The sequence below is a fragment of the Anopheles coustani genome, chromosome X (genome assembly GCF_943734705.1).
Source record: "Anopheles coustani chromosome X, idAnoCousDA_361_x.2, whole genome shotgun sequence".
In the NCBI taxonomy this organism is placed as follows: domain Eukaryota; kingdom Metazoa; phylum Arthropoda; class Insecta; order Diptera; family Culicidae; genus Anopheles; species Anopheles coustani.
The window spans coordinates 8,266,170-8,286,732 of record NC_071290.1 but is presented as its reverse complement, the minus strand read 5'-3'; the positions used below and the strand labels follow the sequence as shown (position 1 = coordinate 8,286,732).

At 50.4% G+C, this 20,563-nt stretch overlaps 1 protein-coding gene across 1 annotated transcript; it reads right to left on the bottom strand.

The window, feature by feature from the left end:
• Positions 1-257: 257 nt before the first annotated feature.
• Positions 258-20,102, bottom strand: LOC131269669 (protein sidekick). The gene is made up of 13 exons (XM_058272152.1): positions 19,108-20,102; positions 12,691-12,789; positions 12,446-12,622; positions 10,725-11,600; positions 10,518-10,637; positions 10,285-10,440; positions 9,160-9,286; positions 8,595-9,082; positions 4,538-7,975; positions 3,079-3,357; positions 2,681-3,001; positions 2,197-2,609; positions 258-1,519 (listed from the first exon to the last, which is right to left on the bottom strand). The coding sequence occupies exons 1-13, from the start codon at positions 19,580-19,582 to the stop codon at positions 1,280-1,282; spliced, it is 7,209 nt and encodes a 2,402-aa protein (XP_058128135.1). The 5' UTR covers positions 19,583-20,102; the 3' UTR covers positions 258-1,279.
• Between the last annotated feature and the right edge of the window lie 461 nt (positions 20,103-20,563).

The following is a 20,563-nucleotide window of genomic DNA, read 5'->3' as shown; positions in this document are numbered from 1 at the left end:
GTACAATGTAAAACAGCAGCCATTACAAACATTTAGCAACGTGGTTCTAATTGCCTCGTGTCAAGGTAAAACTGAGGTAAAAATAAAACAAATTAACCACCACATAATTGTTACGATTTAGATGAGTTCTGCAAGCTTCGAGACCGAAAGTAGGATTCAATAAAATGCGTTACTTACTTTACACACCCACATCATTTTTTTCAAGGATAAAAACGGAAAATTCATTATGCACACACGTGCATAATTGATTTACGAGCGCTCCGTCCCAGTGGACGTGCGGGAGTCTAGTTTATTTTGTATAATAATTTTACTTACGAAAATGGCTTTTTCTTAGGTTGCAATTACGCGCACAAATTTCAGTTAGTATCAAATGGACGAATAATTGGTCATTTTCAAAGGCAAATAGCAGCACAACCGTTGCATGTTTCTTCATTTTTTTCGTCTATCTAGTTGCCATTCGGCGCGTTTTCCCTAATCGTGCCTGCTTTCCTCTCTCGCTCGCTCTCTATCTCCTGTTTGTCGAATATATGTTGTTATCACATAAAACTTTCCTCCTGCGTGTACAGATATATTGCTTGCTCTGCATGTTCGCATGTTCGTGTGTCGTGTGACTCTGTATATTTGTTGTATATAAGTAAATTCTAACCCCCTTCCCGTTTTCACTATGAAAAAGGGTTGGTGCTACTAGGCTAACTATCGTATATCGCATCTCCTTCGCTAAAGGCAAACGGATCGTCATCATTTCAAAACGTTTGTTGGGCGACATTGTCATAATAATATGCATCACGTTCTTAATGTTGTGTTTCGTAAAAAAAAACGCACAAGGACCGTGGCAGTGGCGAGCAACAGCATAAAGACATCGTTATGTCCGTTTCTGATCTCCCTCGCGTTGTGTGCTAAACAATAAATTGCTTCGAAACACTACCAGCTCCTCCTAGGCACTACTCTACTCTAAGACCATTGATACTACACATTAATTTAATCCTCTATGCTACTACTAGGTTCCACGTAAGACACGTACGGCAACATACACAAAAGTAGAGTAAAAAATAAAAGTTAAAAACTTATCAGCTGAACGACCAATAAGCGCGTCGGAAGTACATAGTCCTCCCTTCTTCAGATCAAGTCCTATCCCTCGCATGCCGTAGCAGTCAAATTCTATAGCTTAACTATCTATGAGTAAGTTGCGCGCCCTTCCCAACACGACAGTAGTGGCAGTAAGTAAGTAAGTGTACCGAAAGGGTGGCCGATAAGCTGCCAGTAATACGGATGCGACCGCTCACACGAAGGAACTGAACCCGGGCAGCGGAGCCCGGGAACGCGCCATGTTGTTCATGATGATCTGACCCCCGTTCAGGCTCATGACGGCTGAACCTTCTGGGTCGGAGTCGGTGTAGCTGGAGTAGTTGCGGACCGGCTTCTGGCGCTTCCACGACTGGCGCAGCAGGTCGTTGTTGACGTAGTGGTTCACGAACGAGTGAGGATCAGAGCGGACGCTCTCGTTTTCACTTTCCGACGCCTATTGAATGAAGATATGAAAACGATCAGTAACAAGAACTTGATCAATATTTAAATACATTTCCAGTCTTGGTCTGTTGGTCAGTCAGTTTTGGTAAGGCAGATGAATCTGTCAGAAGTATTTAAATCAGATTTGGTTTAATTATTATAACAACATTAAAGGATTAAGTGAAGAATAAGTAGTATTAATATCTAAATTACAATGACTGACGAGCAAAATCAGACTTTTACAGTACATTGCAATTCCGATGAGTTTAGTTGAACTATCCGCTATTGAACTAGTGCTAATATCTAAAGCGATGATCTCGACGATGAAAATTTAGATTCGTTGGAAGTTCACGAACGTAGTTCTCATTGTTTACCTTTAGAAGATAACAAAAACAATGGTTTCAAACTACATCTAACACATATTAAGTTCTTTAAACCTTATGTTTACAAACAAGGGAATATGTATATGTATATGATAAAGTATGTTTGGGGATCTTTTCCAACAAATACGATATTGAACTACATTTCATTGCATGATACTCGATGAACCTATCGCGTTTTTAAAAGATAGTTGTATCTTTTATATGTTTTATTTCTGTCGTAACGTTTTGCTAACGCTTTACGGCATTGAAACTTCTGGTAGGAACATGAAATTGGATATTGTTGAACACATTTCGTACAACAGCATACCTGTGAATCGCTGGAGCTAACCTCGGACGGCTTCTCAGTGACGCTGCTGTCGTCCGGATTTTCGTCGTAACACTTCAGGCTCTCCTCGTCGCTATGGTAGGCCACGGAGGCGGGTGATGGTCGAGGCGGGGATTTGCCCAGCGAGGCGGCGGCTGCTGCCGCACTTGAGCCCGGCCCACTGCCTCCACCCTTGCGGCCGAGAATCGTGCCGGTTCGGCGTCCGAGCGTGCTATGGATCATGGTGCCGGTGCCACCGCCTCCACCCAGCCCACCACCCGGCCCAATCAGGCCCCCACCACCACCGCCCCCGTTCGCCGATATGCCGTGGCGAGAGCGATACAGCTCCAGCGCCAGCTCCTGTCGCTCGTCGATCGACATCGCTATCGATTCCTCGAGCGTTTTCTGGACCTCCTCTGCAATGGTGTGGTCAGTTAGAAATAATACAGAAACACAGATAAGCTCTGCACGAGTGAGAGTCACTTACGCTTGTACTTGTAGCTCTTGCTCTTGACGCACAGTACCGCCACGACCATGATCACGATCACGATGGAGGTGGCCGCCAGGGCTACCATGAACCAGGTCTGCCGGTAGAACGGCTTCAGCTGCAGGTAGCCATACTCGAGATACAGCTTCGACGGCGTCAGTACCGCGTCGTCGGAGTACACCGGGCAGCTGATGCCGTAGCGGTTGTACGAGATCACGCGGAACTTGTATGCCGTCGAGGGCAGCAGGTTCTGGAAGCTGACGGTGAACTCCTGCAGCGGCCCGTTGTTCGTGCGCGCCACCGTCTCCCACCGCAGATCATCTGCAACGTTGCAAACGGAACAAAATTAAACAAATAAATTCACCAAGAAAAAAAAGTACGTGCCCGACCACACTTACCGCGCTTCTTCGTCTCGATGTAGTAGCCCTGGATGGGGCCTTTGCCGGACTGGCCGTTGATCCAGTGCAGGTGCACGCTCGCCTGCGACTTGGCAATCGTGAGCTCACGCGGCGACCCGGGCGAGCCGTCCTGCGGTCCCGTCGTCACGTTGCCACTGATCGCCGGCCCGTAGTCGATGGTTTGTGCGCGCACCGTGAACGTGTAGGTTACCTCCTCCTCTAGGTTCTGCACCACCAGGCTGGTGCCGGTCACCTTTTGCTTCACCTGCTTGCTGAATTCTGTCGAGACAGAAGGGTGTATGTTTTTTAGTTGTTGTTTTGTTGTTATTACACGGGGTCCCATATATTCCCATACACCATACTCATCGAGCCTTAGTGGACACACTACACTTTATTTATTTTCTACATGATTATTTAACATGCTACTATCTTTGTTTACAAAAAAAAAGTAAATCGGAATATATTCGATATGGTATAATTGATGTTTGAATTTGTATGCGAATATATTGGACACCATGTATTATAAACTTTCCAAACTAAAATGATCAACATCCTCTTCCTTCCAAGAGCCGAAAAAAGAATCGCATCCAGAGCACAAATAATTGAACGAAGAAGATTTGGTATGTAACTTTTCGAAATCATTACAACAAGAGCCGTACTTTCGGAGCTAACAAACAGATTGAACAAATTACGTATGGCAGTGTTTAAAAAGTGCGAAACAATAGGGCCTTTCAATCCCACCATCCTATGCACCTGTAGTGATACCGGCACGGATAGATCAATCCGTAAGCCATTTTGCCGCAAGCCGCCAAATTGACATTTGGCGTAGTTGGTGCGAGCAGTGATAGCACAGATACACTAAGTCAAGCCCACACACAAACTAATAGAATGAGATATGTAGGAAGGTAGGCAACCAGAATATAAAACAATCGAGATTCGCGCTCGAGGGGATCTCTTTTGATCGCAACCACAGGAAGAACGAGTTTAATAAAGCGCCAGTGACACAAAGAAGAAACGTTATACTCCAACTAAATTCTCGTCAAATACTTTTAAAAAGCAACATCTGGCGTTCTAACTCAAATTAAACCACATACCTAAACACAACTGGTTTCAGTGTGTTATTTTCGATCCATGTGAAATGGGCATTGGGTGAATAGAAGTTCCAATCTAAACTGTAACAGTCATATGTCCACAATCCATGTTCATTTGTCACGCGGCATCTTCTAAAAGACGTTGACCTTTACGCAAGATATGAAATGAAATACTGCGAATAGTTTTGTTTACTTCTTCTTGTGAATTTCCCTACAACTATGATGTAACAGGTTCGGATTTCTTACTTTCCCAAAACATGTGTTAATGGAATTGCCAATAATTTAAAATGGGGTAATTCACATCACGAAATGGTGCTTATGTGTCCTGTGTAGGATGAGATGCACGACGTTCACCCAGCGATACTCACTTTCGTTATCCTCCGTCGTTTCGTAGGCGACGATGTAACCGAGGATGAGCCCGTTGCGCTTGCGAGGCGCCTCCCAGCTAACGGTGAGGCTGTTCATGGTGATGTCGCCGAAGAGTAGATGCGTCGGCGGACCGGGCAACCCGGCAAGCGTCTTCACCGTGATCGGTGCGGAGCGGGGCCCGTCGCCGGCGGGATTGAAGGCCAGTATCTGGATGCGGTACTCGGTGTACTTGTCGAGGAAGACGAGATTGTGCGTGTTGTAGGACGCCGGCACGACCTCGATTTCCTCCTCGGTGGTGGTGGCCGCCTGCGGCTTGCCGGCGGTACCGTGGCGGGCCCGCTGAACTTCCGCCTCGGCGAGATGCACCTCCGGGTCGGCGGCAGGAATCGTTGCCACGGGAGATGGCGTCCCTTCCGGCGAGTCGGTGACGAGGTAGAAGATCTTGTAGCCGAGCAGCTCGCCGTTCTGGGTGTTCTGGCGTGGAGGGCTCCAGCGGAGACGCACCTCGGTCGGCGACACAGCCACGCCGTCGATGTCGAGCGGTTCGCCTATCGGCACAGCCTCGCCAACGTACACGGCGACGGGTGGCGAGGGTGGCCCCGACCCCTGCGAGTTGTACGGCTGGAGGATGATTTCGTAGTTGCGGTCCTGCGTGAGGTCGGCAAGCACGGCCGACTCCTGCGCGACACCCGGCACGTCCAGCTTGGGCGTGCTCTGCAGCGTGGAGGGAAAGTCGGACAGCGGCTGGTAGAGGATCCGGTAGCCGCCGGTCGCCGCGTCTCCGTTCCAGGCGGCCGCCCTCAATGCGCTCCACTGCACGCGCACGCTCGTCGTCGTGATGGGCACCACCTTGAGGCCGGTGATGCCCTCCGAGGGTGCGGCCGGCAGCGTGCGGATCTGGCCGCTCTCCTTGCTGTAGCTGGAGGGGCCGAGGTCGTTGGTGGCGCGTATGCGGAAGATGTAGTGCGTGTGCGGCCGCAACCCGCTCGCCGTGTAGGACGTCACGGACGGGTCGACGCGCTCCGGGATCGACGTCCACGCGCCCTCGTTCTCGCGCAGCTGCACGGTGTAGTAGCGCAACGGGGCAAAGCCGTCGCGCCCGGGCGTCCAGCTGAACGTGATCTGCTCCGACTGCACCTGAGAGCGCGAGATCTGCGGCGCGGACGGTGGCTGCGGCAGCTGGCGGTTGTTGGTGGTGTAGACGAGCGCGGCCGCCGTCTTGCCCCAGCCGAGGCGGGTCTGCGCCGTCACGCTGAACAGGTAGTAGCGCTCGGCGAGCAGCTGCGTCGCACGGAACGTCCGGTCGGAAGGTGGGAACTCTTGCGTAAAGTTCAGGCTTTGCGAGCCGTTCAGCAGGTAGGTGACGCGGTACGCCAGTATCTCGCCGTTCGGTTCGTCCGGCACGTCCCAAATGATGCGGGCCATGCTGAACGACACGTCCGGGAAGGAGACGTTCGAGGGGGCGCCGGGCGTGTCCTCGAACGTCTGCACGCGCACCGGCGGCGTGCTGAGCGTGCCGTCGCCGAGCCGCGTGTACGCCAGCACCTGCACGTCGTACTGGACGAACTTCTTCAGCTCGGTCAGCGTGGCCGTGAAGGTGTAGTTGTTGGCGATCGTCTTGTGCAGCACGGGCCGGGTGCGGCCCACCGCCGACCCGTAGTACACCCGATAGCCCTCAATCTGGCCGTTGCGGTGCACCTTCGGCACCTCGTGCCAGCGCACCACGATCGTGGTGGAGGAGGTGGCATTCGCTTCGACCACCGCCGGCCCACCCGACGGCACCGCCTCGCGGGTACGCTCGAACGCATGCGGGCTACTGTCCGCCGACACGCCCACCTCGTTCACGGCCGTCATGACGATCTCGTACACCGACCACTCCTCCAGCCCGTCGAGCACGTGCGAGTTGGAGGTCGGATCCTCGATCAGCACGCTTCGCACACCGTACGCCGAGGTGGCAAGTTCGGTCGTCACCACCTCTGCCTCCTCTGGGCCGCCCTCCTGTATGTTCCGGTAGGTGATGTTGTAGCCGCGCGGATTGCCGTACCACTCGGTCTGCTGCAGCGGGATCCAGCGGACGCGCAGCTCGGTCGCGCTCATCGCCCGAACCGTCACGTTGAACGGTGGGTGCTTGGGCGGTGCCTGTATCGTCTGGAAGTCCTTCGTCGGCTCCGACGGCTCCGAGCGCCCGACGACGTTGCACGCGATAATCCGCAGCCGGTAGCTGGTGAACGGGGTCAGCCCGAGCACGGTCACGGTGGACGCGTCCGGGTCGTGCAGCTCGTGCACGACGAACCAGGTGAGGTTGCGGGCCGTCTGCGCCTCCACGATCCAGCGCGCGATCGACGAGTTGCCATCGAAGCCGGGCGTAAACTGAATCACCACCGAGAACGCCTCGATGTTGGAGAGTGCCAGCTGGTAGGGCGGGTGTGGCAGCACCGGCTCAATGCCGGACTGGATGGTGGCGATCTTGGGCGGACCGACGCCCACCGCCGTCCACCCGCTCACCTCGAACGTGTAGTGCGTGGTGGCGGTCAGGTGTGTCACCCGCAGGCTGCGCGACTCCGCCGTCAGGTTGACCGTGCGCGCCGCCTCCGGATGCTCCTTCCGGTAGTAGCGCACCTGGTAGCCGACGAGGATGCCGTTCGTGCGTCGCGGCACCTCCCACGTCACGTTCACCTCCCGGTCCGAGATGCCACTGAACTGCAGCGCGCTCACCTCATCCGGGACGTCCTCGAGGGTGCGCACCGGCACCGGGGTGCTGCGCTCGCCATCGCCCGGATCGGTGAAGCACAGCACGGTCACATTGTACGCGGTGTACTTCTCCAAGCCCACCATCACCTCGCTCTGCTCGGCCAGCGGATCCAGCAGGTTCGGCGGCACCGTCAGCACCTTCATCTCCGTTTCGACCGGCTCCTCACCCTCGGTGGAGTGGCCCGAGGCGGTCTGCTCCTCCCCACCACCACCACCACCACCACCACCAGGAGGCGGTGGCCTTTCGTAGCGCCATGCCTGCAGCTTGTAGCCCTGGTTGATGCCGTTGATCTGCTGCGGGTTGGGTGGTGTCCACCAGACGCGCACGGCGGTCGAGTTGAGCGCAACGACTCGCACGTCCGTCGGGGGCGCCTCCGGGATACCCTCCTTCGTCTTGATCTTCGCCCCATCCGTGTATGCGCCCACGCCCATGTTGTTGTACGCCGCGATCTGTATCACGTAGTCCTTCCAGGTGATCAGCTCCTGGATGAGGTAGTTCCGCTGCGCCTCGTTCGTGATGTTGCGGTAGTTCCACGGGCTCGCACTGTACCCGAACAACCGATAGCGGATGATGTAGCCCAGGATCTGACCGTTCCGGTGCTCCTCGACCGGCGGCTGCCACTGGATAATGATCTCCGTCGACGAACGGGCCGATCCGACAAACCCGACCGGTGGCCCCGACGGCGCTACACACGTTCAAAGAGGAAGAAACTGGATGAATCCAACCATACATCGCTCCACGAAGCGTTCTGGACTTGTTTAATGTCAATTTTCTCCTCAAAACAAACGTACACACTCTATCTGTGTGAAGACTAATTCAAATAGCAACGCAATGTTCGAGCTTGACCATTTCCGAGCACCAAATTGACCTCCACTAGAATGTTTTTTATTGAATACGTACTAAATGTACGCTGTAAAGGTGAATCAGTTGATCTATTTAGATTTTATGTTCGATTAGCTTAGTTTGTATTTGAGTTAGACAACAAATTCATATTTTGGCCTCGTGGGTTTTTGGCAACTTTTCCGGAGGTTCCAATCATGCCTACATGACAAAACAGATCAAACCCAGCTAAGCTAACGAACTATAACCAATGTTGAAATAATCTTACAGGAGATATGTGCCCTCTCATACGAGTTTAACCAATCAATAAAGAATCATTAATTAATTCATTCATTCATTCAGTGTCAAACAAATGCTGTAAAGTATCCCAATTGGTTTTTCCCTTTGCACTGTGTGCTAACCAACTTCACCAGATGAAACGGTCGGTGACATTGAGATAAAGCATGGGTTCATAAAGCGCTCACCTTCCTGTGGCAGCTTCACGACGTTGCTCGGTTCGGAGGGCGAGCCCTCGCCGACGCGATTAACGGCGCTGATGCGAAACTGGTAGGCAGTGGCCGCCTTCAGGTTGGTTAGCAGTATCCAGCGCAGCTCGGCCGACACGTTGGCCGCCTCGGTGATCCAGTTGAGCAACGGGTCGGGCAGTGGGCCAAGTTCCGGCACCTCGCGCCGCTGCACGATGAACTTGATGAGTTTGCTATTGCCGTCGAACCCGGGCGTCCAGGACACGTTGATGGCACGGTGCTGCGGGGCGCTGAGTCGCACGGCCTGCACGTTCGAGGGTGCGAACGGCAGCTCGATGACACTGAGCCGGGCCGAACGCGTTTCGTTGCCGCCCGGCGACGTCACGATGCACGAATACTGGCCTACATCCGACGGGCGCACCTCGGTGATCTCCAGCGTGCCATCACCCTTCACTCCGATTCGTTGGCTATTCTTGATCGGCAACCGACTGCAAAGAGACATACGTTAGTGGAGGTTGGATTTAAATAATCTCCAAACCAAACATCGCTTCATTCAAAAACCTACTTTGGCTCCCGGTACCAATCGATATTGTACGGCACGGACGGATCACTAGAAACACCACACTCCAGCGAAGCTGAGTGCCCAAGCAACACCGTCATATCATCCGGAGGACGGATGATTTGTGTACGAACTGCAAATAGAAAGAGGAACACAATAAAAGCAATATTAACAATAATCATTTCAACATATTCAAGCTGTTTTATGTAGATACTATAACAAACAAACAGCTGAACCTTTTGACATTTACTTGAAATAACTTCAAGATATACCTTAAATAGCAAAACCATTAAAAAAAAAACAAGTTTATCTACGTTGCGATTCCATCAAATATTATAAGAAAGAACAAGCAAAAACACGCTCCGAGCAACTCTTATGAATTAAAGAATTCCGTGTTCTGGTACACGTTCAGGTAGATCGTTATTCGTTCGGTGAAAAGAATTTCGCTTTCCAAATTGTATATTATTTACGCAAAACAAAACAAAAGAATGGCTCTTAAACTAAACAGCTTCATGTCCTGAATTAGTACACGTTCACGCAGGTCGCTCTCCGTCGTTCGTTAGGTGAGGTAAGAATGTAAGTCTGGGTACTATAAGCATCACGCCATACATTCTGAACACAAATATGACGCCTCCATACCTACACCTAGCGGATTTTTAAACTCAAAACGATCTGAGGATTGGAAAACAAATACAAAAAATGGAAAGCTAAACTTTATCTATACTAAATCAGACGTAAGCTATTACAATAAGCTACTTATCAAATAATACGAACAAATTAGAAACATTGAAACTCCCAAGACTACAACAATACATCCTCCAAACTTATGAAGAGAGTTTCTCTTTCTAAATATTAAATTATTAATACAAAAACAAATAAAGTATTGTTGGAATGACTCTTACAAACTAAAAACCTTTCATATCCGGAATTGGTACACGTTCACGCAGGTCGCTTTTCGTCGTTTATTAAGTCAGCATACGTAAATTATACTACGGAATTTTTGTTCTAGTTCAAGTTCTCTTTGAATGAATGTTTTGTAGCGAGTTTTCAAGTTCCTATATTATTTTTTTTTTCTGCCCTCATATTGTCGGAACTACCGATGTGTACATTTAATTGAATGTGGATACCTACCCAGGACGGTTAGAAAACCGGACGCGACGATACGACCGGCCTCGTTCTCGCGAATGCACGTGTACAGACCGCTGTCGGTTTCGCGCACGTTCGATAAAAGCAAATCGCCCGTGTCAAGAATTTGCACCCGGGTGGACGATTCGATCGGGAGCGTTTCTGTGGGAAATCAGGAAGTGGAGAATTAGTGGCATGCAGACACGGGAACTGTGTGCCCGTGCGAACAACAAACTTACCATTGTAGATCCAAGTGATGTTTGGAATTGGTGCAGCAATCGCCCGACAGTTGATCGTGGCGTCCTTTCCATCGAGCACGGTTTGATTGCCGGGCGGAACCTCCATTATTGGGGTGGAAGCTAGAAAATGGAAAATGGAAATAGAATGGCCGTTAGTAGACTGCGACGAGGGGGAAAGGCGGGCAGGGTATTGGCTGGGATACTAACTTTTCACCTTTAGCCAGGTATAGGCAGACTTCTCGCCTGCCTCGTTCGACGCCAGGCACTGAAACATGGCCGTATCGTCCATGCCGAGCTTGTAGATCTCGAGTGAGTTGTCGTCCTGCACGGCGTACTTGCCGGCCGCCTGCTCGATGGGGGCCGCGTTCCGGAACCAGGTGATGCGCGGCAGCGGCTCTCCGATGACGTCGCAGGCTAGCACCACGCGCGATCCGTACTCGCCGAGGGTTTCGGTGCGCAGCGGCGTCACGAACGTCGGCGGCTCCTGCACGGTGACGCGCGCCATCGAGAACACGATCGGGTGGCCGCCAGTGCGCATCTGCACCTGGCAGGTGTACTCGCCCGTGTGCGTGAGGTTGACGTGCAGCAGCGCCACCGTCCGGTTCCACGGGTCAGTTTGCGCGAACGTGATGCCGGTGTTCTCGATCGGGATGCCGTCCTTCAGCCAAATCGTCTCGAGCTCGTGTAGGGGCCGCGCGTTCGCAATGCACTCCAGCGCGACCATGTGCGCCCCGCGCACCACCTTCATGCTGCGCGGATGCACGATGATCTCCGGCGCGATCTCCGTGTGCTGGCTGCCGGTCACGTTCAGTCGCACGTACCCGGTCACCTCCTCGCGTCCGATCTGGGTGTTGATCGCACGCGCCCGGTACGCCCGAATGTCGCTCTCGTCCGCGCTGAGGATAATCAGCTGATTGTTCGCGGTCTGTGCGTACTTGATGTCGTAGCTGAGCGGACCCTCCTCGCTCTGCCACGACACGGACGGGGCCGGAACCGAGTCGATGTAGGAAAGGTTGAGGATCGCCGCGTAGCCCGACGTTACCGAGACAACCTTTTCTGACAGATCCGTAAACACGCCCATGTCTGAAAGGAAAGTTGGTCAATCAGTCGTCCTTTTCGAAGTAACATTTCCATTGCTTAGTAGACTTTAAAGAGTTTGTGTTAAATCAGATAAAATAAACAAGGAACGTTTCCTTGTTGATGATTTCTTAAGACTACGTGTACGTTATAAAATTAGTTTTAATAGCAACTTAACAAGGTGTTGACAATATTTGATCAATCCCAAACGATCTGAAATTATCGGTATTCATAAGAGGGAATATGGGTCATTCTATCAATTAACAATTATTTCGCAAAGCATTTGTAACGTGATATTTTTCCGTATAAGTACGGCGCTTCATCATATTTCGAAGTATATGATATTTTATCAATGAAATTGGTTTGCCATAGTTTTCTGCTCGTCTGAAGTAATTTAGTTTTCAAACTCTAAAATGAGAATAACGTGTCGCGACTATAGCTGACATGAATATATGGTAAAGTTATGGATTTGCCTTTACCGTCCAAAAAAATATGTCAGTAACATTAACAACTTGCATTAAACACAACACAAACACTGCAATTGTTTTGTGTTTGGTTTTGAACGGATTTGATGTAAATGAATGATTTTAATGTGTATGTAACGCGGTTCTATTAATTAGGTTACGTATTGGGTTCACGTTTTTTCAGTTTAAAAATTGGTTTAAAGGATGGTTTTCAGAACGTTCTGTAGAGTGGTTTTAAGAATTATATAAGACACAGCATTTAAGAATACGTATTCTTAAGATGTGTTTAAATGGTGTAGCATCAACAACATCGTTAACTAACTCGATGAAACTAAAACTGTTACTTGGGTGTCGTCTTATTTCCGCACACCACCATGGCCAACTTACAGGCAACAACCACGTCCGTCTTGTCGCTGAAGATCGTGCCGGCCTTGTTCTCCGCCTGGCACTGATACTTCCCGGCATCCTCCCGTGTCACGTTCTGAATTTTTAAGTACTGGCTGTTGCTAAAGTTCCCCACCGGGACGCCATCCTTCAGCCAGCGATAGTTCGGTTGGGGATAGCCTGAAAGGAAACGGACCGCGTTGAAGTGAAACTTTCTCTCTGCTGAGCTAATCCTTCTAGTTGCTTACCGAGTGCGTGACATTGGAGGATCTTCGTGCGGCCTTCGTTGACTATCGAGCCGGACGACGATGGTTGCGTTGTGAACCGGGGCGCCTGCAGCTGAGTGTCTAACAAACGAAACGAAAAAGCAAGGCAATACACGATCAGATGAGAATGAATTACAGCACTTTGGTTCGATGGAAGCGCACTATACCGAAGGCTACAATTAAAAGGCGATGGTACTTTTTAATGGGGGGGTTGGTTGGTGTGTGCACAACAAAACGGCGCAACTAATGGAAGCCAATGCTGGTCGGTGCTAGGTGCGATCTTCGGCGAAGAGGAAACCGACCATAGACGGTTGGCCATCTTAGGCAGGTTTTGAGTTGGCGAACAAGGGGAAGGCAACACTTTAACCTCCGTGAAGCACCCCATCCTAACCTCAACCGGGCAAAAAGCCTGCCTAGCATTTATGATTTGTTGAAAAAGATGTGTTTCGTGCACGATCGACAAAATTGCTGGAAAAAGCGAATGGCGGAGGTAAAATGGATGGCGAAGAAGGGAGGAAGTGTGAAAGAATCAAGCGCATTGAGGAGTACAAAACAGAAGCCCAAAGACAAATAATCGAGTGGAGAATCTAGCCAACAGAACAAGAAGAAACAAATGCAGACAGTTTCGAAGCGTGGTTTTCTTAGCCCGATTCCTTCGTTGATTATGTTTTAACGTCCGGTGGAGTAAAATAAAATAGACTCCAGACTGTGACGCGTCCCGACATACATATGAACTTTGAAGCATGATGAACTTCTGTCCCCCTCCCTCCCTCCTCCTTCGTTATAACGGGGGAAAGAGGATATGTTTATGTGATCTTCTCGCCCCTGCTCTTCTGAAGGAAACATGTATAGACGAACGGTTCTCGAGCGGCACAGGTCGGAGCATCTGGTTGAAGTTAGCAGCCGCAAATGCAATAGAGAGGGCCTGGAAAAAGGTACCAAACGAAGCCCGAACGAGGGAACGCGGGACGAGAGGGTAAAAAAGGCAGCCATGAAACAGGTTTTTTGTGTTTTCTTCTCCCCGGTCCGGTTGCTTTGCTGTACACTTCTTTCGGTTTAATGCTTCTTTATGCTGCTGCCACACATCGCGATGGTGTGTTTTTAAAAGCCAGAGCGAGAGACGGGGTTTCAGATTTAAGCAGGCACACACACCCGCACACCGAACCTTCCTATTCGCGTTAGCGGGGTTACCGACGAAACAGTCAGCACCTTTGTCTGGTTTATGTTGCGCCGTGTCTCGTTGTTGCGGCCGTACACACCCTCGCCACTTCAGTTCCCACGCGACCGATACAACGCGCACGCATACAAACGGACGGAGATGTTGGCCACGGGCCTTCTTAAGAATGTTGGCCCTTTAGGACAGCGGGCGAAAGAAAGCAGGGGGAATGGAATGGAAATAGAAAGGAGAACGGGTGTAAGAAATGTTCTCCGTGTCGCTCGACCATTCAGAGCCTCATTTTTCCGATCAGTTTTCCGAGAACACTGCGTTTTTGTGTGTACAAAGCACTGCCATCAGCTCACAGTTGCACGGTGTGGAAGGCGGTGGCCTAATCGGGTTGAGTTTCTCGAACTAATCTGCATCGAGTCTATTTCCATTCCACCAATAAAATTAATCAGTTCTCGCCAGCCTGCAGCATTCCCGGAACATTCCTAGTATGCATTACTGTCCAATAACTCTTCTGAAATGTGAATTAATTGATAAGGTAAATGAAATTCGATTATTTTACTGCGAATTATGCGCAAAGTCTAGACAATTGGGTACGGTGAAAAAGGACACTTTAAGAGACATAATATGCCCTGCAAACGACATTATTAACATGTGCAGCGTCAAATCCCCCCTCGTCTCTTTATTGTTTATAACTTTGTTCTAACACAAACAATTAAATACAACATTTTATCGCCAAAAAGTACTCGCAATTCAGCTAAGTTGGCTTGGCCTTTTGTCAATCGTATTTTCACAGACTAAAATGAATTCCACATATAATGTAAAAGTTATATAAGCACTGGTTAAGGAGGAAGAAAACGCTAACGCAAAACGGAAGTGTAAGGATGTTTATATTCACAGAAATGATGTGATTTTACAAATCACGGAACATCGAATGATCATGTTTTCTTCAAGTAGAAGAGGTCCTTATTTTACGGCAATCATTCTACGGCAACAGCATGTCTGGGGAATAACTAGCAACTATTGAAACGAAAGAAAGAAGATAATGGTTTGAGCTAGAATACGGAGGATCGAAAAAAGGGTTTTCGACAGCAAAACGCAACAACGAAAAAACAATTTACTGTCTGGAGACAGCTTTCCTTCTCCACTCCGCTTTCATTCCTACAGATCGTGTTCCAAATAGACCACGGATTAGTTTATCCTGCATCAAATGTTAGTCACAGCGTTGTCCATACATTAATCGTACATGTACATGTATGCATAAAGAAAAATATTGTTCATCGCTTTTCGCGCTTTGAGATGAATTATTGGATAGGCTGACGTCCTGGTCAAAAAGGACTAAAATGTCTGTGGCTTCGAATAACACAAAAGATTTAGGATTCAAATAGCTGCAGAGTTACGGGATCTTTGGCGAGATGGGTTCGAACACCAGCTTATTCACCATCGACTTCGTTGGGCAACGGGAAACAACCGAGATCATCGTCGTGATGATTCGATGGGGAGGTCAACTTTAACGAACGCTTAGCCATTGCCCGTGCCTTTGATGCAAATCTGGAACCCATCGAATGCGAACCGCCGTCGTTTGTGCTGCTCAGGCCGAGCTGGGCCTGCTCGGCGGTGCTGGTGACAAGGACGGATCCCGGATCCCGCTGGGAGACGTTCTCCACCATTTGCGCCAGACTCTGGAGGAAGGCCAGCTTCTGATCCTCCCGGGCGTTGGGCATGTTGAACGAGTACTGGCCGGTCCCAAGCGGCATGCGACTACTCGCGTCGGATCAGCAGGAACGCGCCCGGACGGTCGACGATGTTGACCACCAGCCGGATGGAGCTGAGTGGCAGCAGTTGCACGTGTCTGTATGGTTTTTTAGCCTTCCGAAGACCGTTGCTCCGTTTGCTTGTCGCCGTGGATTGGCCGCAGCTTACCATCGCCCGCGAACGTTTCTTGCACACTTCCAGCGTGTCGATGAACAGGAACAGAACCAACGGGTCGTCCCGACCGCTGAGCTCATCGGACAGCTCCGTAACGTCGCACCGGGACACAAAGTGTCGATGCGCCGCGATGAGGTTTGGCGGACAGTTTAGGATCTGGTGGAACATATCAAACATGGCCGTCTGTGCTTCCGTTTTGCGTTTGTCCTCTATTATAAACTTCAGCAACTCTTCGAGCGCATGTATCGATTCCATCAGCTTTTTATGGTCGGGATTCGTCCCGGCGGTGTGCCGCAAAATTTCCTTCAAAACCAAAAGCGTGCTGGGCAAGCGCTGTACCGGGCGAATCGTCAAGCTCTGGAGCGATTGGCGGCCACACTCCCGCTTCGCCTGATTCTGCTCCAGGAAGGCAGTAAAGCGCGGATTCGCCCACCAGGTCGTCGCGAAGATCGAGCACCTCCTCACCGATCAGCACGTCCTCCGACCAGTGTTCTTGAATTTGCCCCAGTCGCACCAGCATGCGCTTGTGGACGGCATAAATTGGCAAGAGCGCGCCGAATATGGTCCTCAACTGGGATTTGCTCAGCATCGGATCATCACCTTGAGCCATCTCGTCGAGTGGTTTCTTGAAAAGCGTCAGCACCACGTCCAGAATGCCAACGTAATTCGACTCGGTCTGGACCAACTCGGAGAAATGGTTCTGGCGCATGCTTCGCTGACCGTCGATCGATGCTTTCGGCATTGCTTCGGCGGTGACGTGTTTCTCGCTGGACTCCCGGTGGTGCTCTTCCAGATCCGTTATGTATTCAGTGAAGCTGTCGGGTTGGGACGGCACGCCAGTATCGGCCGGTGTCGATCCATAGAGATAATCGAGTTCGCTTGCGAATCCTGCCTGCACCGTGATCCAAAACCAATCCGCCTTAACGATGAACTGTTGCACAGGCTTCACCGTCTGGCCGTCCAGCCTCTGTCGCTTGCAGCACGGTGCCTCCATGTTGCGAGATGTTAGTTGCCGCTTCAGGTTTCGGCGCTCCACCGTACCGACAGCATCACCACCGCCACCCCCAGCGTCAACTTCCGCCGCGTCAGTCGCATGGGGTCCGACAACAACATGGGTACAGCCTGGATCATCCCGGTTGGTTGGCTCGCCACCGTACTCCTTCAGCAGTTGGATCATGTCCTGCTGGTCTTCCGGCGAGACGCCCAAGAAGCACATCTTCTGGCCATCGAACGGCTTCACCCGTTGGTAGGCGGTGAACCAGGAGGACATGGCGGTAAAGTTGACATCGTGACGGCTTAACCAAGCGTTCAGCACCCAGCTCGGTCGAACGATGGTCAAACGGGACGATCTGGCGTGTCGATACTTGTTACCGCCGCTCGCATTGCAAACTAGATGCGTGATGTCTGGATTCATCTCTTCGCTAATGTCGCCGCCCATCCAACGTATCAGCTGTGCCAGCCGTGACCGTTCACTTTCCTGCCGAATACCCGCAAAACAGATTACAAAACCACGCATGACGTTGTTGTAAACGGGTTCCTCTGTCTGCTGGTAGGTCAACTCATTGCACACTCTGGCAGCTTGCTGCAATGCCGGTGGTCCAAGGAGCATTTCATTAGATTCACGTAGTGCTTCAAAAATCGCCCCTTCCAAAATTTTTTTCCAATTTCCAAAACGTTTCCTACTAAACAAATTTTCTGCACCATGTTTGCCATTCTGGTTAGCTTGTATGCACGACACGTCTTTCCGTAGGCTTCCGTTACAGCGACTGAAAGTGTGAATTCTTTCGAGCTCACAGCTTGCTTTGATGATTTGGTAGGTGATGCCTACTATTCCCGATTAAAAATGCACTATAATGTAGTGCAAGGAAAATACACCCGAACTCTGCCTATGGCCCAGCAGTGGTTCGAATACGCTAGCAGCATTTACATTGCAATTGAAATCGCTAAAATTTGGCAAGATTCATGAGAGTTTTTAAATAGTTTTTATCGTAAAATTTCGGTAAAAACGCCCGTTTTTATAACGGGTAGGTATGGATCAAATAACTATCCTATATATCAAAGTACTTTTTCAAAAGTAGCGTCGTTTGTTTTAATTAAATAATTATCGTAAAAAACATATCGACGGAAATCGTGGGCTTATTGACAAGCTGGCCACCGCGATTTATTAAATTTTTAATAAATTTGCATTCTTTCCCCTGCTCTAATTTGAAATTTAACGATTTAATACCGTCACGAGTAGTACAGTTCTATTCGGGCGTATAACAGAATTTATGATTGGTTGGAATACAAGTTGACAGTTATCATGTCATAAACGTAAACAAACGCCGCAAACGAAAGGTACCCGGGATGGATGAAAATTAAAAATACGGCCTGCTGCACGAAATATGTTGTTCACGCTTGCACCATCACTCCCGGGTTTATCGCCTGCCATCCCCGGCATCCTTGCATCCATCCATTCGAGGAACACTCCATCTGTTCGACACATTCTGTGCAGTTGATTTGATGGTGGTTTCCTCGACCGGCTCATTCGGTGTGGCACAGGAATTGTTTTAATGCTTTCCAATGTTTCCGCCGGCGCACTGGAGAGTAACCAATAAACACAGGGCACTGTTTGTTTACGTCGGGCAAGATGCATTCAAGAAACAGCAAGGTAAAAAAAAACTTAAGGAAAAATGGGAGCCATGTACATAGTACCAACGAAATGAAAACGGCGTCAACTGCAACCCCGCCGCTGCTTTTTTGGCTTCCACCAGAGGGTATTTTTGTCGATTTGTTTTTTCACTCGCCTTCATCGTCCAAAGCGAAAGTCGTTGGCATTAGGCATAGGCTATTCCCATCATAATCCCACAATCCAATCGATCGGCGAAAGAAAACCCCTAGACCGGAAAAGATGTCGCACGAACCGCACACCGGAGTGAAGGAAATTTAACCCAGGCCTAGTAGAATTGGGAGAAAGGAAAATGACGTCGGTGACGTATGTACGCACATGGGAACGGAGCCAATTGCCCCTCGAGGGTGTGCGCCCCTTTTACTTTACGACAATATCGATGTCCCTAAGTGGTGCGCGTCTTTTCAGCGGAAACCTTTTCCTTGCCTTCAGAAGAAACCATAACCATTTAATGCGAGGGCTGGAAATGTGATGTTTTAAGCATGCTATCGAGAAACTATGTTATTATTAATTTTGTTCTATTTATTGCTGTCGCCGTCCATCGATCGGGGTATGTGATTGGGGAAAGGCAGTGTGCACCAGCCGGGTTTGGCAAACCGATGGCATCGATTGCGGAAGCGATAGCGCATACACTTACCCGATGGGCCACCGAACGCTGCCTGGGCGCGACTCGTTGATGGCAGCAGACAGGCCAGCACTATCAGCAGTTGCGTCAGCGTTATCAATAAACTGCAGGCCACCGTCGGACGACACCGGCGTCCATTACTTGTCCCCGGAGGTCGCCTCTCTGCCACGGGTGTGTCGCTTCGATCGGTTGCTAGTATTGCGTGGACTTTTGCGTCATCCCGGGGACATCTTTCCGGCTCCAGCACACCGGTGGACCGCGCCCACGGGCGCTGGTAAAATTCCCTCACTACGCTGGCGAGAAGAATGCTTCCTTCTGGTTGCTCTCCCCAGAGTCGCTGAACGATCGGGTCGTCTCCCCCTGGCATCCGATCGACGTTCGGCAGCTCGTCGCTTGCCATCGGCAGACGGGCATGGAAACGGCGGGTACGATCAATGGCAGCCCGCTGGCCTACCCTCCTATAGGACGCCGTCACACCGTCGACCATCTTTCTGTGCGCTTCAGGTAACGGCAACAACGGCCACGATGATAATGATGACGGTCGTACCGGTGGTGCATAGTTCCGGGGATGGCGGGAGGGTGCTACAGTAGGCCACCGCTGCCCGCTTGCATTAAAACCCCCTATCCTCCGGTCCTTACTGGTGTCCGCTTCGCAACATCATCATCATCATCAACGTTGGATTATCAAGGCGCTTTAGAGCAAGAAAACTTGTCTCTGCCGATCGGTTGACTGTTCTAAGCCCCGTACAAACTGCAACTTCGAAACCGCACCAATACAGTCAGCGACGACGATCGTTTCGCTTTGGTTCAGGTGCTAACAAAAAGAACGCCGTCCGTTTCCCGTGCAAACGAACGGTGTTGCCTCACGGGGTTCGTGGGAATGTAGGGCGCGCGCACTTACGGTTTCGCACTGCACTCTCCGAGTGTAGATTGATGCGAAGTGTACACGTACGTACACGCCAGCGTGTATTGTGTGTGCACACTTACAGCTCACGCCTTTAGTCAGAACTGCTGTACCAACGGGCGGACACGACACTCGGCCGACATTCCTTCTAGCATTTCTTTTGCCAACGGTGACCAGGTTGCACTATACAAAAATAAAAAAAGCACACACATTCACTCTTTCCTAACCACTTGTTCACTCTGCTGCCCTAACCCCGCTGGAACTCGGAAGATCGCTCACTCTGACACAACGCGATCTTGCAAAGCGCGTTCCAAGCGCACGATTCACACTCGAACTTTTGTTTCACGCGCACCACATTTCCACTCAACTGCCACTTCCTGCTGCTGGAGCTTGATTGCTGATCGGTGATGGACGGATTATTCTCTGCCGAGGACGCCAGTCTTTCTTTCTTGTCACTTTGTGCCTATTGTTTCTTTCCCAATGGGATTTGATTGTTGGAAGGTCACAGGCGTCGACGATGTGCTCCGAGCCCGACGGCGAACCCCCGAAACGTGGACTGTGGCA

What these genes read in the sequence shown, in the direction of transcription:
- LOC131269669 (XM_058272152.1), bottom strand. Translation starts at nt 19,582, where the DNA reads ATGGTCGACGGTGTGACGGCGTCCTATAGGAGGGTAGGCCAGCGGGCT. An exon ending in CAAGAGCTACAAGTACAAGC is followed by an intron (nt 2,610 to 2,680) that starts GTAAGTGACTCT and finishes ACACCATTGCAG; the next exon opens with AGGAGGTCCAGAAAACGCTC. An exon ending in TTAGCTCCAGCGATTCACAG is followed by an intron (nt 1,520 to 2,196) that starts GTATGCTGTTGT and finishes TTCATTCAATAG; the next exon opens with GCGTCGGAAAGTGAAAACGA.